The 19,283-nt window shown below is 35.9% G+C and overlaps 1 protein-coding gene across 1 annotated transcript in view; it reads right to left on the reverse strand.

The window, feature by feature from the left end:
- Positions 1-19,283, reverse strand: part of BTBD9 (BTB (POZ) domain containing 9) — a 92,859-nt gene that overhangs the window by 60,271 nt on the left and 13,305 nt on the right. Inside the window, exon 6 of the mRNA XM_010180333.1 lies at positions 17,048-17,167. Within this exon, the coding sequence (XP_010178635.1) occupies positions 17,048-17,167 (120 nt within the window). The remainder of the gene's footprint in view (positions 1-17,047; positions 17,168-19,283) is intronic.

Genomic DNA, 19,283 nt, shown 5'->3' on the forward strand with positions numbered 1-19,283 from the left:
CACCACTGTGGAGCAAGTGAAGGAAAAGTGAAAAGGAAGTCTGAGGTTTGATGTAGTAGCACCTGTCTATATCTAACTCAGCAATTTGTTTTACTTTCAGAGTTTACCACACACTCGGCATGGGAGTACAAACTCCCAGTCAAAGCATAAGAGGTGAAGGGAGTATTAAATACGGAATTAATGATTTTTCTAACTATAAAAGACACAGGAAGAATGTGAGCATCAAGACTTTGTTAGTGTGCAAGTGAACCACTACATCTAACTTGCTCAACAGAAATTGCAAAGAGGAAAGCTGAGTCAAAAGGAAAAACAACTTTTAGCTACAGATGATCAAACATGCCAGAAAGCAGGCACTTGTTCCATTTGTACTTTTGGAAGTTGTCAGAAACTGTATTCCAGAAAACAGGTCACAAAAATTACTCCAGTGACCCTGGAGTAAATTATTATTCATGAAAGCATTAATGTTACAGTAACTATAAATGACAATTCCTCTAACACTAAAGTGTGGTCAGAATTATACAAAAAGTAAAAATTTCAACTTTATTTTTAAGACAAACCTCCCCCTGTGCTTCCAAGTACGGCGCAGCATACTCTAACTAGATGATAGTGATTAAGTTTACAGAATTGCTTGCACATTTCCCTCGTACATCTTAAAATTAAAAAGACAATAAATCTGCTACTCAAAGTGAAAAGCACAACTGTATTTCAGAATATCTGGATAAGAATTCCCCATTTTTGTTCTTGGTATTGGTGCTTATTGCTTTACTTTACTATCTACTACTGTAAACCCCATATCTATTAATTCTTATGTAGAATTTTGAAGATATTTACCTATAGTTATTACGAAAGACGTTAACCCTAAAGCACCATGTCTCAACACCTAAAACATCATGCACAAGAAAATATAAACAACAAAATTTCTTTCTTCCTCTGCAGTGATGCTAATTTTTACATATTCCTCTTTTACTGCAAGTTTTGCATTGTTAAGATGAGCCACGTTCCTCTGTTCCATCTTCACAGAATTTTTGCTTGCTCAGTGTTGGCATTTTAGCCAACTTCAACAAAACCGCTGCATTCACTGGGCTGGAGCTTATTAATAACTGAAGAACTGACAAGTTTGTACATAACCTTCTTGACCCATAAACCAAGATAACTAGGAAGTCAACAGAAAAAACACTCCTTAAACAACGAAGTGGGTAAGAAGCCTTCATAGTATTGCCAAGTAATTTCTTCTCGCCAATGTCTGAAGTAGCACTGACTGATTCTGAAAACCAGAAGCTGGAAGGAGGAGCAGCAAAGCATGGGGAGAAACAAACCAAAAGACCTTCAGTGGACCCCAGAAAAAAACTCTCCTTTAAAAAGGGGTCTAGAAGCAGGAAAAACACTGCAGAGAGAACTAACCAGCTCAGTCCTTCTCTATCAGCCTGATCCAATGCACCTTGTATAAAAGCACTCCCCATTGTGACTCCTGCAGTGACCTCAGTTTTCTCTTAAGTACTGCAACTACTTCAAGTAATTTCCACGGTAACCACATACAGTTCCTAATTTTAATATCCCAAACCATTTCTTATCTGAATGGATAAAATAAAATATGTAATTTAGCTCCTTACGCAGATATAATTCACTAGAAGCTAAAATGAACAAAGATATTCAAGTCCAGTTATGCCTGAAAGAAAAGAATATAATTTTCCAGTTTTACAGCTGCTTTCAGAATTCTGCCTAAAGGATTACACTCTGCAGTTACTCAGCTGCAAAACATTACTTTTATTCCATAGATTTTGAATGCGAACTACTAATGTATTAGATCAATAGCAATTCCTCCTACCTGCACTTATATATAATGACCATAACATTTTCATACTGAAACATTTCCTTTTTAGGTAATAGCGAACAAATATATTCAATTTTTTCAATTGCATCACAGTAGTTGCATACAGTGTAAGCCATGAAGCTATATAATAAAGACTAGATTACGAATTTCTCCAAAATAGCAATGTTGGATAATGTGCCACTGAGCTTACTTTAAAATAGAATGGGAGAACTGATGTTCCACAGTGCCTAGATGCCTTCTTCCCCCCTGATTTTTTTTTTCCCCCCAAAATGTAACCACTAAAAAAATTTGCTGGTTTGTTTCTGAACAGCTCAAACACTGGTCATCCACAGTACAAAATGAGAAAAAGCGTCAAGTAAGTTCGGAGTAAATATTCAGAGAATATGTATTTTAAAATCAGATAATCTTTAAAGATTTTATAAATGATACACTAATGAAGTTCTTCAAATGCTCAAAAGGCTGGTCAAAAACAGTACTTTCTCTCACTGTCCCCACATCCTACAAAAAATGTTTAATTGCCATCATCCCAAAACACACAGAACAACGAATCACTCTGAGACATTTTGAACTGAGGTCCAATAGTTACCAAAACCAATAAAGGAAACAGGCCAACCTGGGCAGACACACAGTTTGCATTTCATGCATTGCTTTAAGCAATTTTCCTTACCTGATGATTTGGAGGATTCTTTAACTAAAGTTTTCGGAAGAAATGTGCACTAAACAAGCTTATAGTACAGACTAAAATTGTTTGGTCAACTCCCCAGTTGCTAAATATTTTTTTAGATTATTTGAAACACAACCTAACACTGTCTGAAGCATCTTCTCAGAATTCCAACTTCGAAAGTTTTATTTAATTCAACAAGTCCAATCATTTTATTAGTGTGTAATAAATCAGCAGACTTGTCATTAAAAAACCCCCAACACCCAGATTCTCTTAAAAATGCAAGTATCTCGTCTCAGTCACCTTATTTCTGATAGTATCAAATACAAAACAACCAAAATAGAGAAACAAACACCAGTAAAATGCAGACTGTCTGTTACCCCTTGAATAAATCTAGACTCACTGGCATTTAGAAGATGAATTCCAGAGTGCCATCTCCTCCCCACTTTACCAAGTAGAAACGTAGGTGCTCTTCTGTCAAAGCACTCATGCTTCCTCTTTCACACTTGCCTTAACTAGCGTAGATGTCTGATGTACAGAAACGCTAAGAGGTTATCCAAGCAGACAAGCCATCATGTGTCCTCTATGTCCTATGAACATGCTCTCCACTTCATTTGTACAATTCTTTCCCCCTCAAAAGTGTGATGCACATCTAATTAAACTCAGAGCATGCTATCTGAAAATACATTCCAATAGTATTTTTTTTCCCCCAATATCAATCAAATAGTCATTTCCTTAGCACGGGCCTTACCTGCACTCTGCCCTTGTACTAATGTTCCTCCAAAGAAGTAATAATCTCTTCCACCACATGCATATCTCCAGTTCATAACATGAACATTCCTAATGGGAAACAATTCCCAAAGGAAAGAGGGATTTTTTCACATAATTTAGTTGCAGGTATTCAACTTGGGGAGCTATGTTGTGGTCCTTGTCAGACCACTTCTGTGAAACATTATATGGGTACATGCTGTAACCAATTTGACAGCAGCGGTCTCTAAAAAATTTTAGAATACTAGAAAATTCATAGCAGTGTATGTTTCTGCAGAGCAACTCACATGCCACATGAAAACTAAAGTGAGCATCCGCACTTCTCCAGCATTTGTACTAATTATAAGAAACAAACAGATATATAAGGACAGCTGGCTTAAAACCAGTCTCCTAAATATTTCATTGAAGTTGTGGTAACAGAAGAATTCTTGATAATTAACCAATTATGAAAACCAATAAGGAACCGTTTCTTGTCAAAGAATTAATGAATTATTGGCATGCATATTGCCATACTATTATTCTGTAAACCAAACCATGCAAGTTAGAAGTGAGAAACACTTGTAACTAAAACTTTTAGAATGTAATGATTTTCTAGCTACTCTGTCATGCCCATCAGCAGGGCAGAAAGATGTGTCTTTTGAGTGATCAAGCCAGTTTGGCTTTGACTTCCTTTGCATTCACAGAGGTGACAGAAAAGTTTTTGTGGCTGCAGACACACAAGCAAGCTAGCAGGAAAAGTATCTACAAACCCCACAAGCCCAACTTGAATATGGCACAGTGAACTTTTCAAGGATGTCTCATTTGCTACAAAATGCCAAGAGAGTGTAATTGTGAAAACAAAGTATTCTAAATATGCTGCTCACTCCAGACATTATTATATTTATTTCCAGATATGTGTGGGGAAACACACCAGGTAGGTGCTAGATGCGATGGTACCAATGCATGCCCACCTGTCAGAGGACAGTAAAGAGCCTTTTGTATCTTCCCAGAAATCAGACCATGCATGATGATGCAGACAAAGCACAGGTAACTACAAACTCTCCATAATACAAAAGATAAAAAGGGTTTAAGACAACTGAAAACTTGAATTTTCTAACAGTGAACAGCAGCTGCCATTAAAATGATGAATTACATGCTCTTCTGTGTAAATTACATGAGAGTATGGTGAACCCCCTTTTCTTCACTGTAATTCAGCACTCGTGAATGTGTCTGACTACTGTCGATGATACGAGGAATTCTCTTATTACTAATCTGCAGTATGTCAACCTGCACCAAGAGGATAAAATACATTTATAGCTTCCAGTTTCACCCAAGAGTGAATTATTTCAATTTCATTCATTTTCACTCCAAAGAAATATTATAGGTTTGCCATATTGAAACAATTTGTTTCCCTTTCATTTACACACTTATCTATGAAAGCAAGATGAAATATGACACAGGAAGTCATCTCTCTTTATAGCTGTTATATATGCTTTATAATTTACTACAAACTGGAATCATCAGCAATAACGTCTTCAAGCCCTTCATCCTATTTTGACATAGTGAAGTTTTAAAATCAGTTTTCATCTAAATAGACATTAAATCCTTCCCTTAAGAAAAGGGGATATGAACTACAATCTGAATAGGAAGAGTGTCTATGCATATACATATACACAATGTTCAACTCATCCTTAGTTTTTCTATCTATTAAATAGGATTCAAGAATACTCTCATAAAAAAGCAAAAATAATGTTTTATTTGGAGGGTGAGAGTTAACATCACTAGTGAAACTGAAAAAAAAATAAATTGTCTTATATCAATTAAAGTCTTCATAAACGGACATTTTACACAGAAAATTGTCCTGCTACCAATACTGCAATATATAAGAAAAAATTTTAAAAAGCCAAGTTCAGTAGTTCTTAGAAGCGAGTTTTATCAGATAAACTTATTAATATGCACTGAAGAACGTAACTGCTGTATGGAAACACGCTAAGGCACAATTACGACTGACTGTACGTCTTAATACTATAGACTCATAATTTACTCATTTCTTCAAATGTCCAAGCACATGACATTTAAACTCCTAATTTCTAAACTCTAAAGAGCTTGTTACAGAAACAGTAATGCATCACTTCGTTTTGAATGAATTGCTTTTTAAAATAGTTATTTTTAAACTCCATTTTCCAAATTTTCATGGCATAAAAAGAGCGAGGGCATCTGATAAAGGGAAAATAAACATGTAATGTCACATCAAACAAAAAGTTAGTATAAATTCCTCCCCACACAAATCCTACACATTTGAAAAATCAAGTATCTCAGAAAGAACTCAGGTTCTTCTAATTCAGAAGGGCTTTTCAGGATTGCCTCAATCGAATTTAATTGTAACTACTTAAAAATAAACCTGGAAAAAACCCCGATTTTTTCCCCCCTTGACTCTACATAGGAGGACTTGACATAAAAGAACTATTTTAACTTCAGAATGTTTCACTAATTTTAAAAGGCTGTAGTTCTAGTCATTAACTAAAAAAAAAATAAAACCAAACAATACAAATCCTGCATGTCCATACTCCACCAAAAAAACCAGATATTGCATAACTTGAGAAAGCTCCTGGAAAAAATCGGAGAGAGATTTTTTGGAGGAGAAAAAAAAAACAACAAAACAACAACAGAAAACCCAACCAAGAAAAAGCAATTTTAGCTTGTAAAGTATATCTGAGAATTTATCTTTTTAAACAGTGCACCAGCTTCAAAGAAATGCTGCCAAATTCTCCTTTTCAAAGCTTTAACACAAGAAATGAACAAAACTACAAGTCTCCTGTAAGTCACACAGTCAGTCAAGGAACTGTGAAAGACAAAAACTACTCCTTCATTTGCAAAATACTGTCAATACCAATAAAAGAAGAGCCATGAAAACTATAATCTTGTTTCTAAGCAGCTCAGGAATGTTCTCGTTAGTTCAGTCTCCTAGTCTGCAGATGAAAGCAAGTTTTTTTAGGTAGACGAATGCCAGGAGGGGGTAGGGAAATCACTGAAATATTGCACATCATTGTGAGGGATGCTGAGAAAACAGTGTCATTCTTTCACTCTAACATTTTGGTGTGCCCATATCTCAAGTGCTTATGTGCAGTTCTGGTCTCCACACCTCAAGGAGTACACAGTAGAGTCACAGAAGGTACAAAGATGATCACTTAAAATCATAACAGCAACAGACTACATGCAACCACAGAGGAAATGGTTGAGGCAGCTGTGCTTGATGTTGACAAAATCGTAAGGAGTGGAAAAGGTGAATGCAACGCTCTTATTCACCAAATCCTACAATAGTAGAACTAAAGACACTGAAACCAGTAAAATAATTGTCTAAGATAAAACCGCCTTCTTTATGCAGTGGCTAATGAGCTTTTGGAAGAGGGTGTGAAAGCAGTTGGTAACAGCCCAATCAGAGAAGTACCTTAAACAAAATGGACAAGGAATCTATGAACGTTCACTAAAGCCATCAGAGGACCCTGGCCGGGCTCATAGCCTCTCCCTCATCGGCACCTCCTGCTCTCAGGGTCAGAGATAGGACACAGGGAAAGGAGCCCATTGATGTGACTTACGAGAGCACTTACATCGTTAATGAGAATACAGCTTGATTAGCCAACTTTGCGATCTGCCATTATAAGAGGCAGAATAACTGAACTGATCAGAATACAGATTTAGAAATCAATATTTAATACACTTTCCATCACTGCTGTTATTTCCCAATACAAACAACAAGGAAAATGGTATGAAGAAAAGTAATGAAGCCACTGCTTTACTGATCACTAATGATGTCAATTACAACATCTAAAATTTTCCAAGATCTTTATTACATCTCCAGTGAAGTATGGAAATATGAAAATATTTGTCCCAATCTTACAAATGAAAATCAAGCATGAAAGTATAAAGGTGTAAAAATTGCTTTGTGGGAAAAATCAAAACCCAAATGCAGAATCTAATGTTTTACAAAGATCACTCTTTCTCCATTTAGAAGACATTATAAATAATAAAAAAACTGCTTCCAGTAGCAGCCTGAACATGATAAACCACACATAGCTTTCCTATAATTACTCCTACTGTAAAAAAAACAAACCACTATCTTTTAGAACATTTTTCACTTGCACTGACCTTTTTTCCCCCCACATGTATTTTCTCTGCGATCTCTCTCTCTCCCATTGCTTTCTTTCCTTCACTCACTCATTTCTGTCAGTTGAGCATGCTTATGCACAATTTCACATGTCTGATTTCCTATAAATTTGCTTCTCTATAGCACCTCATTTGTTCATTTATATTTACTGGTCTTTTCACCTTGATTTTTCATTTTCAACTGTTTGAGTCCTATCTTCTTCCATATTAGTGGGTGAATATTCCTTTCATGGAACAGAAAACTATTTAAAGGCTGCAAAATGGAACCACCAACCTCACCTGCCCAATTGAAACTGAGATGAAAAAGAGCAAGCACATTCCGAGCTCGAGAAGCTTCAGTTCAACACCTATTCTAAAAGCTTATTTTGTGGAGAAAAAGGACACTGAATAAAACAGGTCATTTTATGGCTTTCCCATTCATACACTGACTTATACCTTTAAAAACTGCTATAGAGAAGGTAACTTGAGGTTTGTGAACAAAGAATAAAGTTTAACAGACAAATTTGCTTTCTAATAAAATTTTCAACGTCATCCAAATTATTCCACAACTGAGACTGGCCTAGTATTGACAGATGGCCCTTTTTTATAAACTTAGAAACTGAAAACAGAATCCACATAAGTGTATTATTTGCTTTTACATATACAACTTGAATATTCAATATTACTGTCAGAAGGATGGAGCCAGGCTCTTCTCAGTGATAGCCAATGACAGGACAAGGGGCAATGGGAGCAAGCCAGAGCATAGGAGGTTCCATGTGAACATAAGGAAAAAACATTTTTACTGTGAGGGTTACAGAGCACTGGACCAGGCTGCCCAGAGAGGTTGTGGAGTCTCCTTCTCTGGACACATTCAAAACCCGCCTGGGCGCGTTCCTGTGTGACCTAGTCTAGGTGATCCTGCTCTGGCTGGGGGGTTGGACTGGATGATCTGTCGAGGTCCCTTCCAACTCCTAACATTCTGTGACTCTGATTCAACATATGTGAGTATGGTCCAGTGTTTCAGTACACATCAACAAACCATGCCCATCATCCACTGAGAAATGGGGAAAAACACAAATGCTTTATACACTGGCATCAAAAAATGTCAACAGATGGCCATTACTGATCAACAAACTAAACCAAACCAGAATTCTTAGAAGTTTGGCAAAACAAGATTTCCTTTTGTAAAAATCTGTCTTTATAAATATATATGGCAAGTCTTCACAGTTGATTCTAGCTCTTGGGAGTGTAACAGGAATTACAGAAGAGGATTTAAAGAAAAAGTGCTGAAGATGTCTTTTAAGCACAAACTTTAAAACATTAAACATTAACTTTAAAATACAACTTGCTGCAGAATTATTATGAACCATTTGACAATTTAGTGCTTAAATGTATCTCTACGTATCATTGTCAAGCTAAATACTGATAATTTTCACCTATGCCAGATCTCTTATGAGGTGAAATAGTTTGAAAACAGATCTAGAAACAATTTACAGTTTAATAAACTCACAGTGAATACATCGAAATACAGAACACACAGAAATTCCAACCATACTACAAAAAATTATGTCAAAAATGAGAAATATGTAATCCAGGTATCTTAAGTAGTAAATTGTTTCCTCTAAACTATAAACAAAAAAAACCCAGAATAACATATTATGCTTATTTTATAATTCATATCCAACAAACTGGATTGGCAAGTGCTCCCTCACATTTCTCAGGTATTTCTAGACAAGCCATATTGACCCCTCTACACACACATTTTCAGACAAATACTCATTTTCAGAGGATGAGCTGTCTGGCAGGTTGTCATTGGCAGCTTAAACGCACACCAGCTTCTTTGCTTTTCCTCAAAGCTGAGTTGGGCTCTTTCGTTTAGGGTAACTGAAATTGCTACAACAGAGACAGAGAAGGAATCTGAGAAGAAAAAAGCTGCCTTGATAAAATTCTTGATGAAAAATGTTATTGATTACGCCTGTAGAGAAATCAGCTTTTATATCACTAGGACCACATTTGGAGCTGAAATTAGAAGTGCAAACTTAAGATCAAAAGCATACATAACCTGAAATGAAGAAAGTGATCTTTTAAATCAATAAACACTCCGTTCCAGACGAGACAACAGCTTTCTTGATTCTCTGTAGATGATCTACATTGTTTGAAAAATCTGAGACTATCACCTTACCTTAGGAAAAGAAAAAGATGCCAGATTGAACAGATACTGGAAAAGATGATGTTTAAATACTGAAAGATAGAAAGATCATCAAGCAGCACCCACAGCCACTAAAATGAAGACTTCAGGATGTCATTTCCTTGTATTAAAAAAAGTTTAAAAGCAAGGCATTAGAAACATGCCAATAAAGATGACTCAATATGATCACCTTCTACTAGAATTAGTGATTAGCTCTTCTCCCCACCCCCCAAAAAACAAACAAAAAATAAAAAAGAAAACTGCACTCCCGCAGTGAAAATTGGTTTGTGAACATAACATCAGTGAAAACCCTCAAATGTCTGGAGTGACATTTCGAAATTGTTTTCTTTTAATATGTTTCTGTAATACAAAGTAATTTTTACTTATCTCTGGACATTACATTATCACTGTATTATATAAAGTATTAGAATTAGGAAAAGATTTTAAGATTTCAGTCATCCAAAAAGGAAAAGCTAATTTGTATTGTGCAGCAAGGGTTTGGTTTTTTTTAAACTCTGAAACACCAGCATAGCTGCACAGTTAGAAATAAAATATTTACACAACACTCAATGCTTCCTAAAGCACAGAACAAATAAAACAAGTAATCAACACGTTGCCTACGCAACCATTTGTATTTCTCAAGTGCAGTAACTAAGATAAAGATGGTTTCAGTTACCCAAGTTTAATCATTCCATTCGCAAAAAGTCCTATTATAAGGATATTATTAATGTAGTGATGAAAAACACTTCAAATGCTTTTCAGACTGACTAAAGGCCTTGCCACAGCTCCTGCCAGCAACTCTTATTCCATGTATCTCAATTAGGTCAGTGATGTAGTATCATTTTAAGGGTTTTTTAAAGTATTTGAAACTAAAACAATATTCAAAAGCCTCTTTTGGATGTCTGTGTGCTTTTTCTGAACACCACTGTTCTCCACTGGGCGAGGGGAGAGGATGCAGAATTACTTGCTTAAAAAAGCCAGTGTTAAATCAGATCTGCAGAAACTGCTTTCTTCTCAGTTTATTTCAAGTACCTGGGACGGTGCTTCAACTGCTCCTTCCTCAAGAGTTAACTCCTGACTTCTTTCAACACCTTTTGGCAAATTATAAACAGTAAGTTTCCACCAAGTACATGAAAACTGCAAAATGGGTATCTACTACAGGTAAGGATGTCTCAGATCTCCTGGTAATGCTGAAAGTGAGACATGCCTGCCTAATGAGTAACTAATTTCAATGCATGACTCTGCCAAGTAGAAAGAAGAATGAAACAACTGCACTCTCAGCAGTATAAAGCACAGGTATCCGAGGCTGCCCGACCAGGAGAATTAAAGGAGAAAGTCTTGTCTAGCCTATACTTCAAAACCACATCTCTTTGCCTGTCACTACCTGCAAAATAATTGTGCACAACTACCGACATTTCGTAGTTTAGAACTGCATTAGTACTGAAACATTTACTGTTTCTACGGTTTTGCTTTTTCAACGCTTAGGAGACAAGGTCTACAATGTAATTTGTCTCCAGTCAGGCAGAGAATTACAAATGGTATAATCATTAGTAGCAAAAACTGTTGATGCACTGAACAAAAAACCACACAGTATCATCACTGCTTAATAAAAGGAAAGGCATGAAATTCTCTCTGTACTGATAAATACGTATAACACACGAGTACCCCTTCCAAAGTAAAAATAATTCTACACCACGCTTTCTATAGCAGCCAAGCGCTTCAAGGGAAACACTGAACACTTGGACATATTATACTACTACTAATTCAACCTACTAGTATTAGAAAACCTCAACATTTTTCACTTTAAAACAAATAACAAACCAGGAAAAATAATACCCTTAAGTAAATTCCCACATTTACAGCATTACTCTACAGGCAGCAATCAGTTCTTTTAATAGAAACGTGTGTTAGGAAAAAAAACTTATGCAGTATTAATTAATATTTCCCTTTGATTAGTCACATCACAATATCTCCAGAAGAGGTCAGAGAATACAATAGTAGCAAGTGCAGATAACAATTGATCCCTTTCCCCTTTCATTATCTTTTTCAAATTCCGATATTACTGACAAAATAGCATTACTTTTCAAACTACAAATTAGTCTGGTTAGACAAATATTTCCCCAATTAAAATTCAGCATAATCCAATGTCAAATAAAACATGGAAAATTAATTCAGTGTTTCCTTCTGATGAATTGTACATCTCTGTACTTGCTCTTTCTATAGGGGGAAAAAAAACCAAACAACAAACCAGAATGAGTCCATAAATCTGGGAAGTGTAGTACACAAGCACAACATACACTAGGAATAACACTTTCACTAAAGGAGTTCAAACAGAAAGAAATTCTCTCAAACTTTTATTATAGTGACACCTTGTGGCTACATTTAACTTATTTTGAGACTTGAAAATTTTTCATTTTCTTGTAATTGCTTAAATGAAATTCTTCAAAATTTGTGGTCTAGGACAAAGTAAAAAGATGAAGCCACAAAACAAAAATGAAAATATGAAAATCATGAAAACAGCAAACAGCATTACCTGTTCAAAGATCTTTAGAAGTATTAACGTTCACCTAATGCATTTGTACTTTCTTATTCACAGAAAAAGAGCTGTAGCTTAGAATTACAACTCTGACTGCTATCTTTACTTAAAAATGTGCCTTTTAATTTTGTTTTTAAATGAATTGCGGTTGCTTACCCATATTGAAAATGACATCCACATGCATTATGAAAAATGCCCTACAAGCAACTCTTTTTTTTATCATCAATTTCTTAAAACACAACACAATTCAACATTGTCAGGACTACAGACTGAGTGCTATATGAGAAAGAGTTCACTTTTTAATATCATCAAGAAAATGGTATTCATTTTTGCAGGTTAATGAGAGGGTAAACAGTTGCTTAATTAATAGTATTAAAAATACTTGGAAATAAAAAAATGTTAACTTCAAAAATCAGTAACAAACCACACAGGGATAACTTACACACAAGCGTTCTCTTCTTCATTGCTTAACTATTAAGAGAGGAAGCTGGAATAACTATGAACCTGACACTTGTTCCTAACTCTAACAGGAACCTGCTTACATGATCATTTTCTGTCTCCCATCTTCCCTCTAAAGAAAGTATTCAGCTCTACATGAAAATTGCTATTTAAGTGCAATTAATAAAATCAGAACCAAAAGAAATTCTAAAAAAAAAAAAATACAGTGCCATATTAAAAGAGAAAAAAATTATACTGCAATCCTGCTCTCATATTTGGTTTTGTTTTGGTTTTTTTTGTCCCTGCATAATATATGGCTGGTCCATTTCAAAAGGTGGTGGAATAATGTATTCTAAAAGCATTTAAGCAAAAATTAAAAGCTGAAATTACAATTATGTCAATAAAGTGCCCAGGTATTAAACCTAGCATTTTCTTACTTAAAAAAAAACAACCTCAAAATGCAGCAACACTCTCTCACCTGTTATACTAAGCTTCAATGCCTAAGAAATAAACTTCCTTGTACAAAATAATTTGCATATCTAAATCAGGGATTACATCCTACAAATGACAAATAAATCATCATCTGTGTGTGAGAAAGCATAAACAATCTTCTCATCTTCTTTTAATTATAGAATTTCAGAGTCTTTGGTCACTGCCCTTCCATTTTACAGCTACTAATCTAGAAAAAGTTTATGGCTGTCCAAAGTTATTCTGAACCTATTAGAACATACACTGGAGCATGCAACTAAGTAACAGAAAGAAGAAAAGAGTGTGAATAATCTTATCACGTTATTTATTGAATTCTGCCTAATCAGTTTGGATAGCTTGGTACATGCTTTGCCAAGTACAAATTATCTTCCATGGGAAGAACATTAATGCCCCTAACTCTAACACTACCATGAATATTCCACAATGCTGCATACATCAAAAATAACAAAGCCATGATAGAGACTGAGAAACACATAATACAATAAATGACTTGTTAAGGAGATTGAACTGGTCTTAACTCATTTCATTTAACAACTATGCGCTAGCGTGAAAGAAGCATCTATTGTAGATTTGAAAAATCGATAGATTCACTTAGAAAAGTGAAAGGTTTTCAAAAAACAAACAAAACCTCCAAACTGCATAAGTGCAAGTAGATACACTCCATCAACTTTTACACCCATGGAAATGTTTGAATAGCTTCTTGAAACTCAGGTGAACGCGTCAGTTCAGCCCTCAACAGCTCTCACCTTGCATAACTAACATTTATGTGAAAGATAACTTGAAAAGGCAACTAACCTTGCCTAATGTTACAGGGCTCATATTCTCTTTGTAATCTGCTTGAACAATCGCTCCAGTTTAACAGCCATAAGCAGGCTGTCCTTCAACAACGTGTACAGAATCTGCCATGTGCTACTCCCTTGCTTCAACAAATGGTGCGCAAATAAAAACCACAGCCAATAACCCTAGTCTCTAATTCTCTATTACTCCTCAAGAAGTCATTCTATACAGTGATGCCATAATGCACTTCGAGCTAAAATCAACTCCTTTTTTTTTTCTTTTTTTTTTTTCTTTTTTTTTTTTTTAATAAACCAAACACTACCTATCTCAAATCTATACTGGCAAGAAACAACACTGTGAAAGATACGTACTCCAGTGACTCCCACTGACAATGCACACAAACCTTTAAAAAAACATTACTGCACGGTTCCCTAAGTGGTTGCTTGCAAAGAGACTGTTACCTGCACTACTAAAGACAGACGGGGAACAAATATCAAAACTAATGGCAAGAAGATAGAGCAAAGCATGATACTTGCAATGCACTCCTCTGTGCTGCTGTCCATAAATATGAAACTTTTAGCAATGGGACTTGTCACACTGACTCAAGAGTGCACAGCAGAGGTGGTGCTGAGCAATACGAAAACAACTAGTTTTGGACATAAAGAATGTGTTGATTAACCTGTGCTAATAAGTGTGAGTGATTTGTTGAGTTGTGTTAGTCTTCCTTTAAGAATGGGGCAGGCATTTACAACTTCAAAGGAAATAAACCTTTTCTTTCATTATCTGTTGATAATCTGATTAACAATTTCTTTCTAGACAGTGCACAAAAAATACTTAAAACATATCTGCCCTTTGATAAGCATGCATAAATTATCTGTAAAAGCAGAATATCAATTATTAAAGGAATACACCTCTGACATAATCTCATATTAGCTCGTACTTTAAATTTGTGCTCACAACACTGAAGACCACCTCTTTTTCAGATGACAAAAACTGCTGTGTATTTTAGGATTTTTGCTTCGTGTATGTTAGTATCCTAGAGATAACTAGCTTAACTCATTTAAGTAAACAAAACCGATTCAAAAACATAATCACAAGAACCTGAAATTAGAGAGAAAATAAACCCTAGTGCTCCTTGCTTACTTATTTCTACACAGAATATTAATTAAAAGCCAGATAAATATAAGTCTCAAATACCATTATGTGTGTGTACATAGTCTCCCCAACTTAAGCCTCTCTTCTGGAGGTCATCTGGCCCAAAGCCTTAATTAGAGCAGAGCTAACCTTCAGGTTGAACCCGTTTATATTAATAAAAATAAATAAATGCAAAGTTCTTAAAGTGAAGCTCCTCAAAGAGTTGTCAGCCATTTCAGGTCTCTAATTACATTTAAAATAGCCTTTTCTTCTTATTGACAGGAAAAAAAATAAATAAAAAGAACAGCAAATTATAGCCACAGTACTTTTACTTTTGACTAGCAAATGTACTCTATTATGTAGGCTTCAATTCACTGATGTAAAGAAAGATTACAGAACAACTTTATCTAAACTACCTTGAATTATCATGTTGACTTATAACTGAGAATTCATACTGCCTAAGGTTAATGTTCCTTAACCATAAGTACTCAAACTTATGCTGCTATGTGACTTTCTCTCTAGCTCTTTCACTTGCTCTTCGAAGTAGCTGTACCTCCAGGGAATTCCCCACCATTTTACAGATATGATAATGAAGAACAGAGATTTACAGAAAATAACAGGTTTACTGGGGATCATGGAGCAGAACAAGAAAAATCAGAGGCATGAGGACTATGAGATGAGGCATTCTACGCTGGAAAGGCAATCTATACCTGGAAAACTATATTTAAAGTATCTGCTAAAATAAAACTGCAGTGGGGAGGTTTCCAGGTGTGCTTGTCCATGCATTTAAGTAGAAAGTACATAGCTATGCATATAAAACCACCACATGAAATGAACTCCCTCCTGATAATCTGCTCCTCCAATAGAGGGCAAGTCACTTAACAGAGGATTAAGAGATCATTGGAGAGCTAGAATGCACAAGAGGTCCTTCTGTGTCAAAACCTGAGTAAGGTACCATCTACAACTCTGGAATAATGTTCTCGCCTCCACTCTGCCCTCTCTGCACTTTCAGGCAAGAAGAGCCTGAAGAGCTCTGAAGAGCCTTCACCAGAAAGAGAACAATGTTCTCAAAATACAGTGCACATACACACAGATGGAGATGGGGAGAGGGATGACAAACAGATAACCTGATGCTGAAATAGAAACATCACTTTTGGACAAGTCTTTGGATGAGGCCAAAGAACAGCTGCCCTTTCGAAAGAAGATTAAGGAAAGTACCGCTGTAACATCCTAGATCTCTTCAAATCTTCTTGCTAACATGATGGAAGCAAAAAAGCTGTGCTTACTAACAATCTGTTCACTTCGCACCAATTAAAGGCGCACACACACACACAAACTTATCCCCAAGAAATGCAAGACACTTACAAACTCCACGAGGTATTTCATCATTGCTATATGATTTAACACAGACACCTTTAAGCAAAAATTTATCAGATACACAAACTAAGGGACAGCACCAATCATTTCAGAAATTAAAAACAGCAAAATCAGAATCATAAAACTTAGAGGGGAAAAGGTGAGAATGTGTTTGTATCGGGAAAAATGAATTTCAAGTCCATTACATTCAGCACGAATTACAGAACGCCAGGGGAGCTGAGAAGGAGTTATTTGAGAAGGAGACACACACAAGTGACCCATCAGTCTCTTTCCCCATAGACTACAATCCTATGTCACAGAGCAGTAAATATCAGAAAAATAGGTCATTCATTGCGAAAAAAAAGTATTTTCCCCTCCTTGGAGATTCCAAGAGTTACTGTGCTGATTAAAATTTTGTCTTCAGAATAATTATCACAATACAGGGCATTTCCTCTTTGGGTATATGACCCAAAATCTAATGATGATAACATCTTTGGAATCTACACATTGTGGCCTCTCTATCAAGGAGCTCAATTCAGTTTTTGGATAAAACAGCTTCAGTGTGATGTAAGCTTTTTACAGGATTCCCAGCACCTACAGTAAATTTACTATTTTAGAGACAGCTGATGAAAGTTGTGTGTATCATACATTATCAGAAATACATAATGCAGCAGCAAAATCCAGCAACTTATTCTAGTGTCTACATTATTTAATGATAGCCATGCAACATTACATTGACGAACTAACCTGCAGACACGGGCAGGAAAATACAGGTTCTGCCAGGACCGACAGAGGTATTTAGAGTGATCAATAACCCGAATCCAGTCTAACTCATCCATGGACACCTCAATGTAGTAGGAATATGACCTAAGGATTGTCAGAAAACACTGGTTAGAATACAAGCAGCCATAGTTTAGGTATTATACTTTACACTTTCTTCTGGATTTTCAGTTGTGCTGAAAAGGCCATTTGTTCCTACCCTCAGACCTGTATTTGAGGTATCTAAGAGAGACTCCTATTTTTAAAGTAGCTTTGAAAATAAATTCACATGCAGTTAAGACATGTTTTCAGAATTACTTAAAACATCCTAACACCCACAGTCTCCAGTAACTAGATGAGACCATTATCCCTCAAAAAAAATGTAATGGAGACATTCAACTCGGGCATAATCATTTGTACTCCTTCTGCATGGAATAAATCTAAAACATCTGTGATACAGTTATTATTTCTATTGCCATACCAATAAAGAAAAATTAAAAAACATCTAGCAGATAAAAAATGCAAATTCCAACCCTTCACTTGAAAAAAGCAAATTTACTTTATGTTCTCTTCCTCACTGATGTTCTTCACCTCTGTCCCTTTCAGTTCTTTATGATACATCATTAAGCCTGTCATTACTTACTTGCACACCCCAAAGTTACCTCATAAGAAATAAAAAGTCACCAACACAATCTGTGTATTCCTCTTGCTTATCAATTATGTTTAGCTTATAGTTTGCTCTTGGTGAAAACAAACCCAAGCTACAACTTGAAAGCCACAGCTATTTCCATATTATGCCTACAACAGTGATGTGAGGAAGAAACTCCACTTGTGGATCAGCAAATTGTGACCGTATTTTCAGTGTATTTTCTCCTTTTAATATACTAGTCTGGAACATTCACAGGCATTTCAACAGCACAATGTTAGCACTTACCCTCCTTTCACATTAGTTTATAAAAAAAGAGTTGCTCTTCCAGAATTTTACATAGACATTTTCTGTTAAACATTAATGCCTTTGTTAACATTTCCTATTTTTTGCCAAGGACTTAGAGGGGTAGATGTCTAGAGTGGTATTGTTTAAAAATCCTTAAAATGTTAGAAAACACTTAATACCAATTTATGCACTTAGAAAGGTAATGGAGAGTCTTTAAGATGTCCGTCGCATAATCAGCTCCCACATTCACACCAGCCAGATGCTTAATATTCACAACCCATACAAATAGAGTGTTTTAGCAACATTATTATTGCTAGCCTATGCATACTTGAGTGAACTAGGCTCCAGCATTTTAGAGTTTGAGCATTCTGGATCCAAATGTTACTGTCTCTCCTCTATGTGGTGACAACTTAGGGATTCTCACATCACCACTGCTAGATGAATATAAATTTGTAACCAACGTACAACATGCTATTTCTTTTTCATTTCAGAAGGTATCAAGCAATGAAAAATTAGTCCCAAAATACAGTTCCATTATCATACACAACACTATGCTCTTAATTTTTCTCAAGGATAGCATCCTTGTTGGAAAGGTAATTTGGACAGCTAATCTCCTAAGCACTTCCATATCTAAGATTCATCTTTTAATAATACCTCTAAACTAGAGATGCAGAATGCACCTGTTAGTATGTATTTGGTTAAGAACGTACATTATCAATATAAAGATATCAAAGACACCAGAGCTTCGCACAGTTAAAATGAATGAGTAGTTTAAAAAGATGATCAACAAGAAGCCACCATGTGCTTATACAGTTGCTAAAACTTCTCTTTTGGCGACATTATTCATGTATCCCATGAGAAAGATGCAGGTTAGTGGCTGCCAATTCTTAGCCTAAAAGAGCATCTAAGTTGGAAAGGGTCACTAGAAAAAGCAAGGACAATCTTAAGAGCAAATTCCTTAGGGTCTTGGCTGGCAAAGTTCTACACACCTCCAAGGGCTGACACCCAAAACCTCTCTGGGCAAACTCTTCCCAAGTTCAACTACCCCATTATGATTTCTTCTCCTAATACGTCATAGGAATTTATCATATTGCTTGAGTCCGCTACTCTTTGACCTCTTAACACACAGTTGGAAGAGCAATCTGGCCCTTTATTCTCTGTATTCTTCCATTAAATAGGTGAAGACGGCAACAAGTTCCCCCTTCCAAGTCTTCTCCTCTTAAAACAGCAAGTTCTCTCAGCATCTCCTTGTACGTCTTGTGCTCAAGCCCTCATCATTTGGTGTCCTGC

The sequence above is a fragment of the Mesitornis unicolor genome, unplaced genomic scaffold (assembly GCF_000695765.1).
Source record: "Mesitornis unicolor isolate BGI_N332 unplaced genomic scaffold, ASM69576v1 scaffold7900, whole genome shotgun sequence".
In the NCBI taxonomy this organism is placed as follows: domain Eukaryota; kingdom Metazoa; phylum Chordata; class Aves; order Mesitornithiformes; family Mesitornithidae; genus Mesitornis; species Mesitornis unicolor.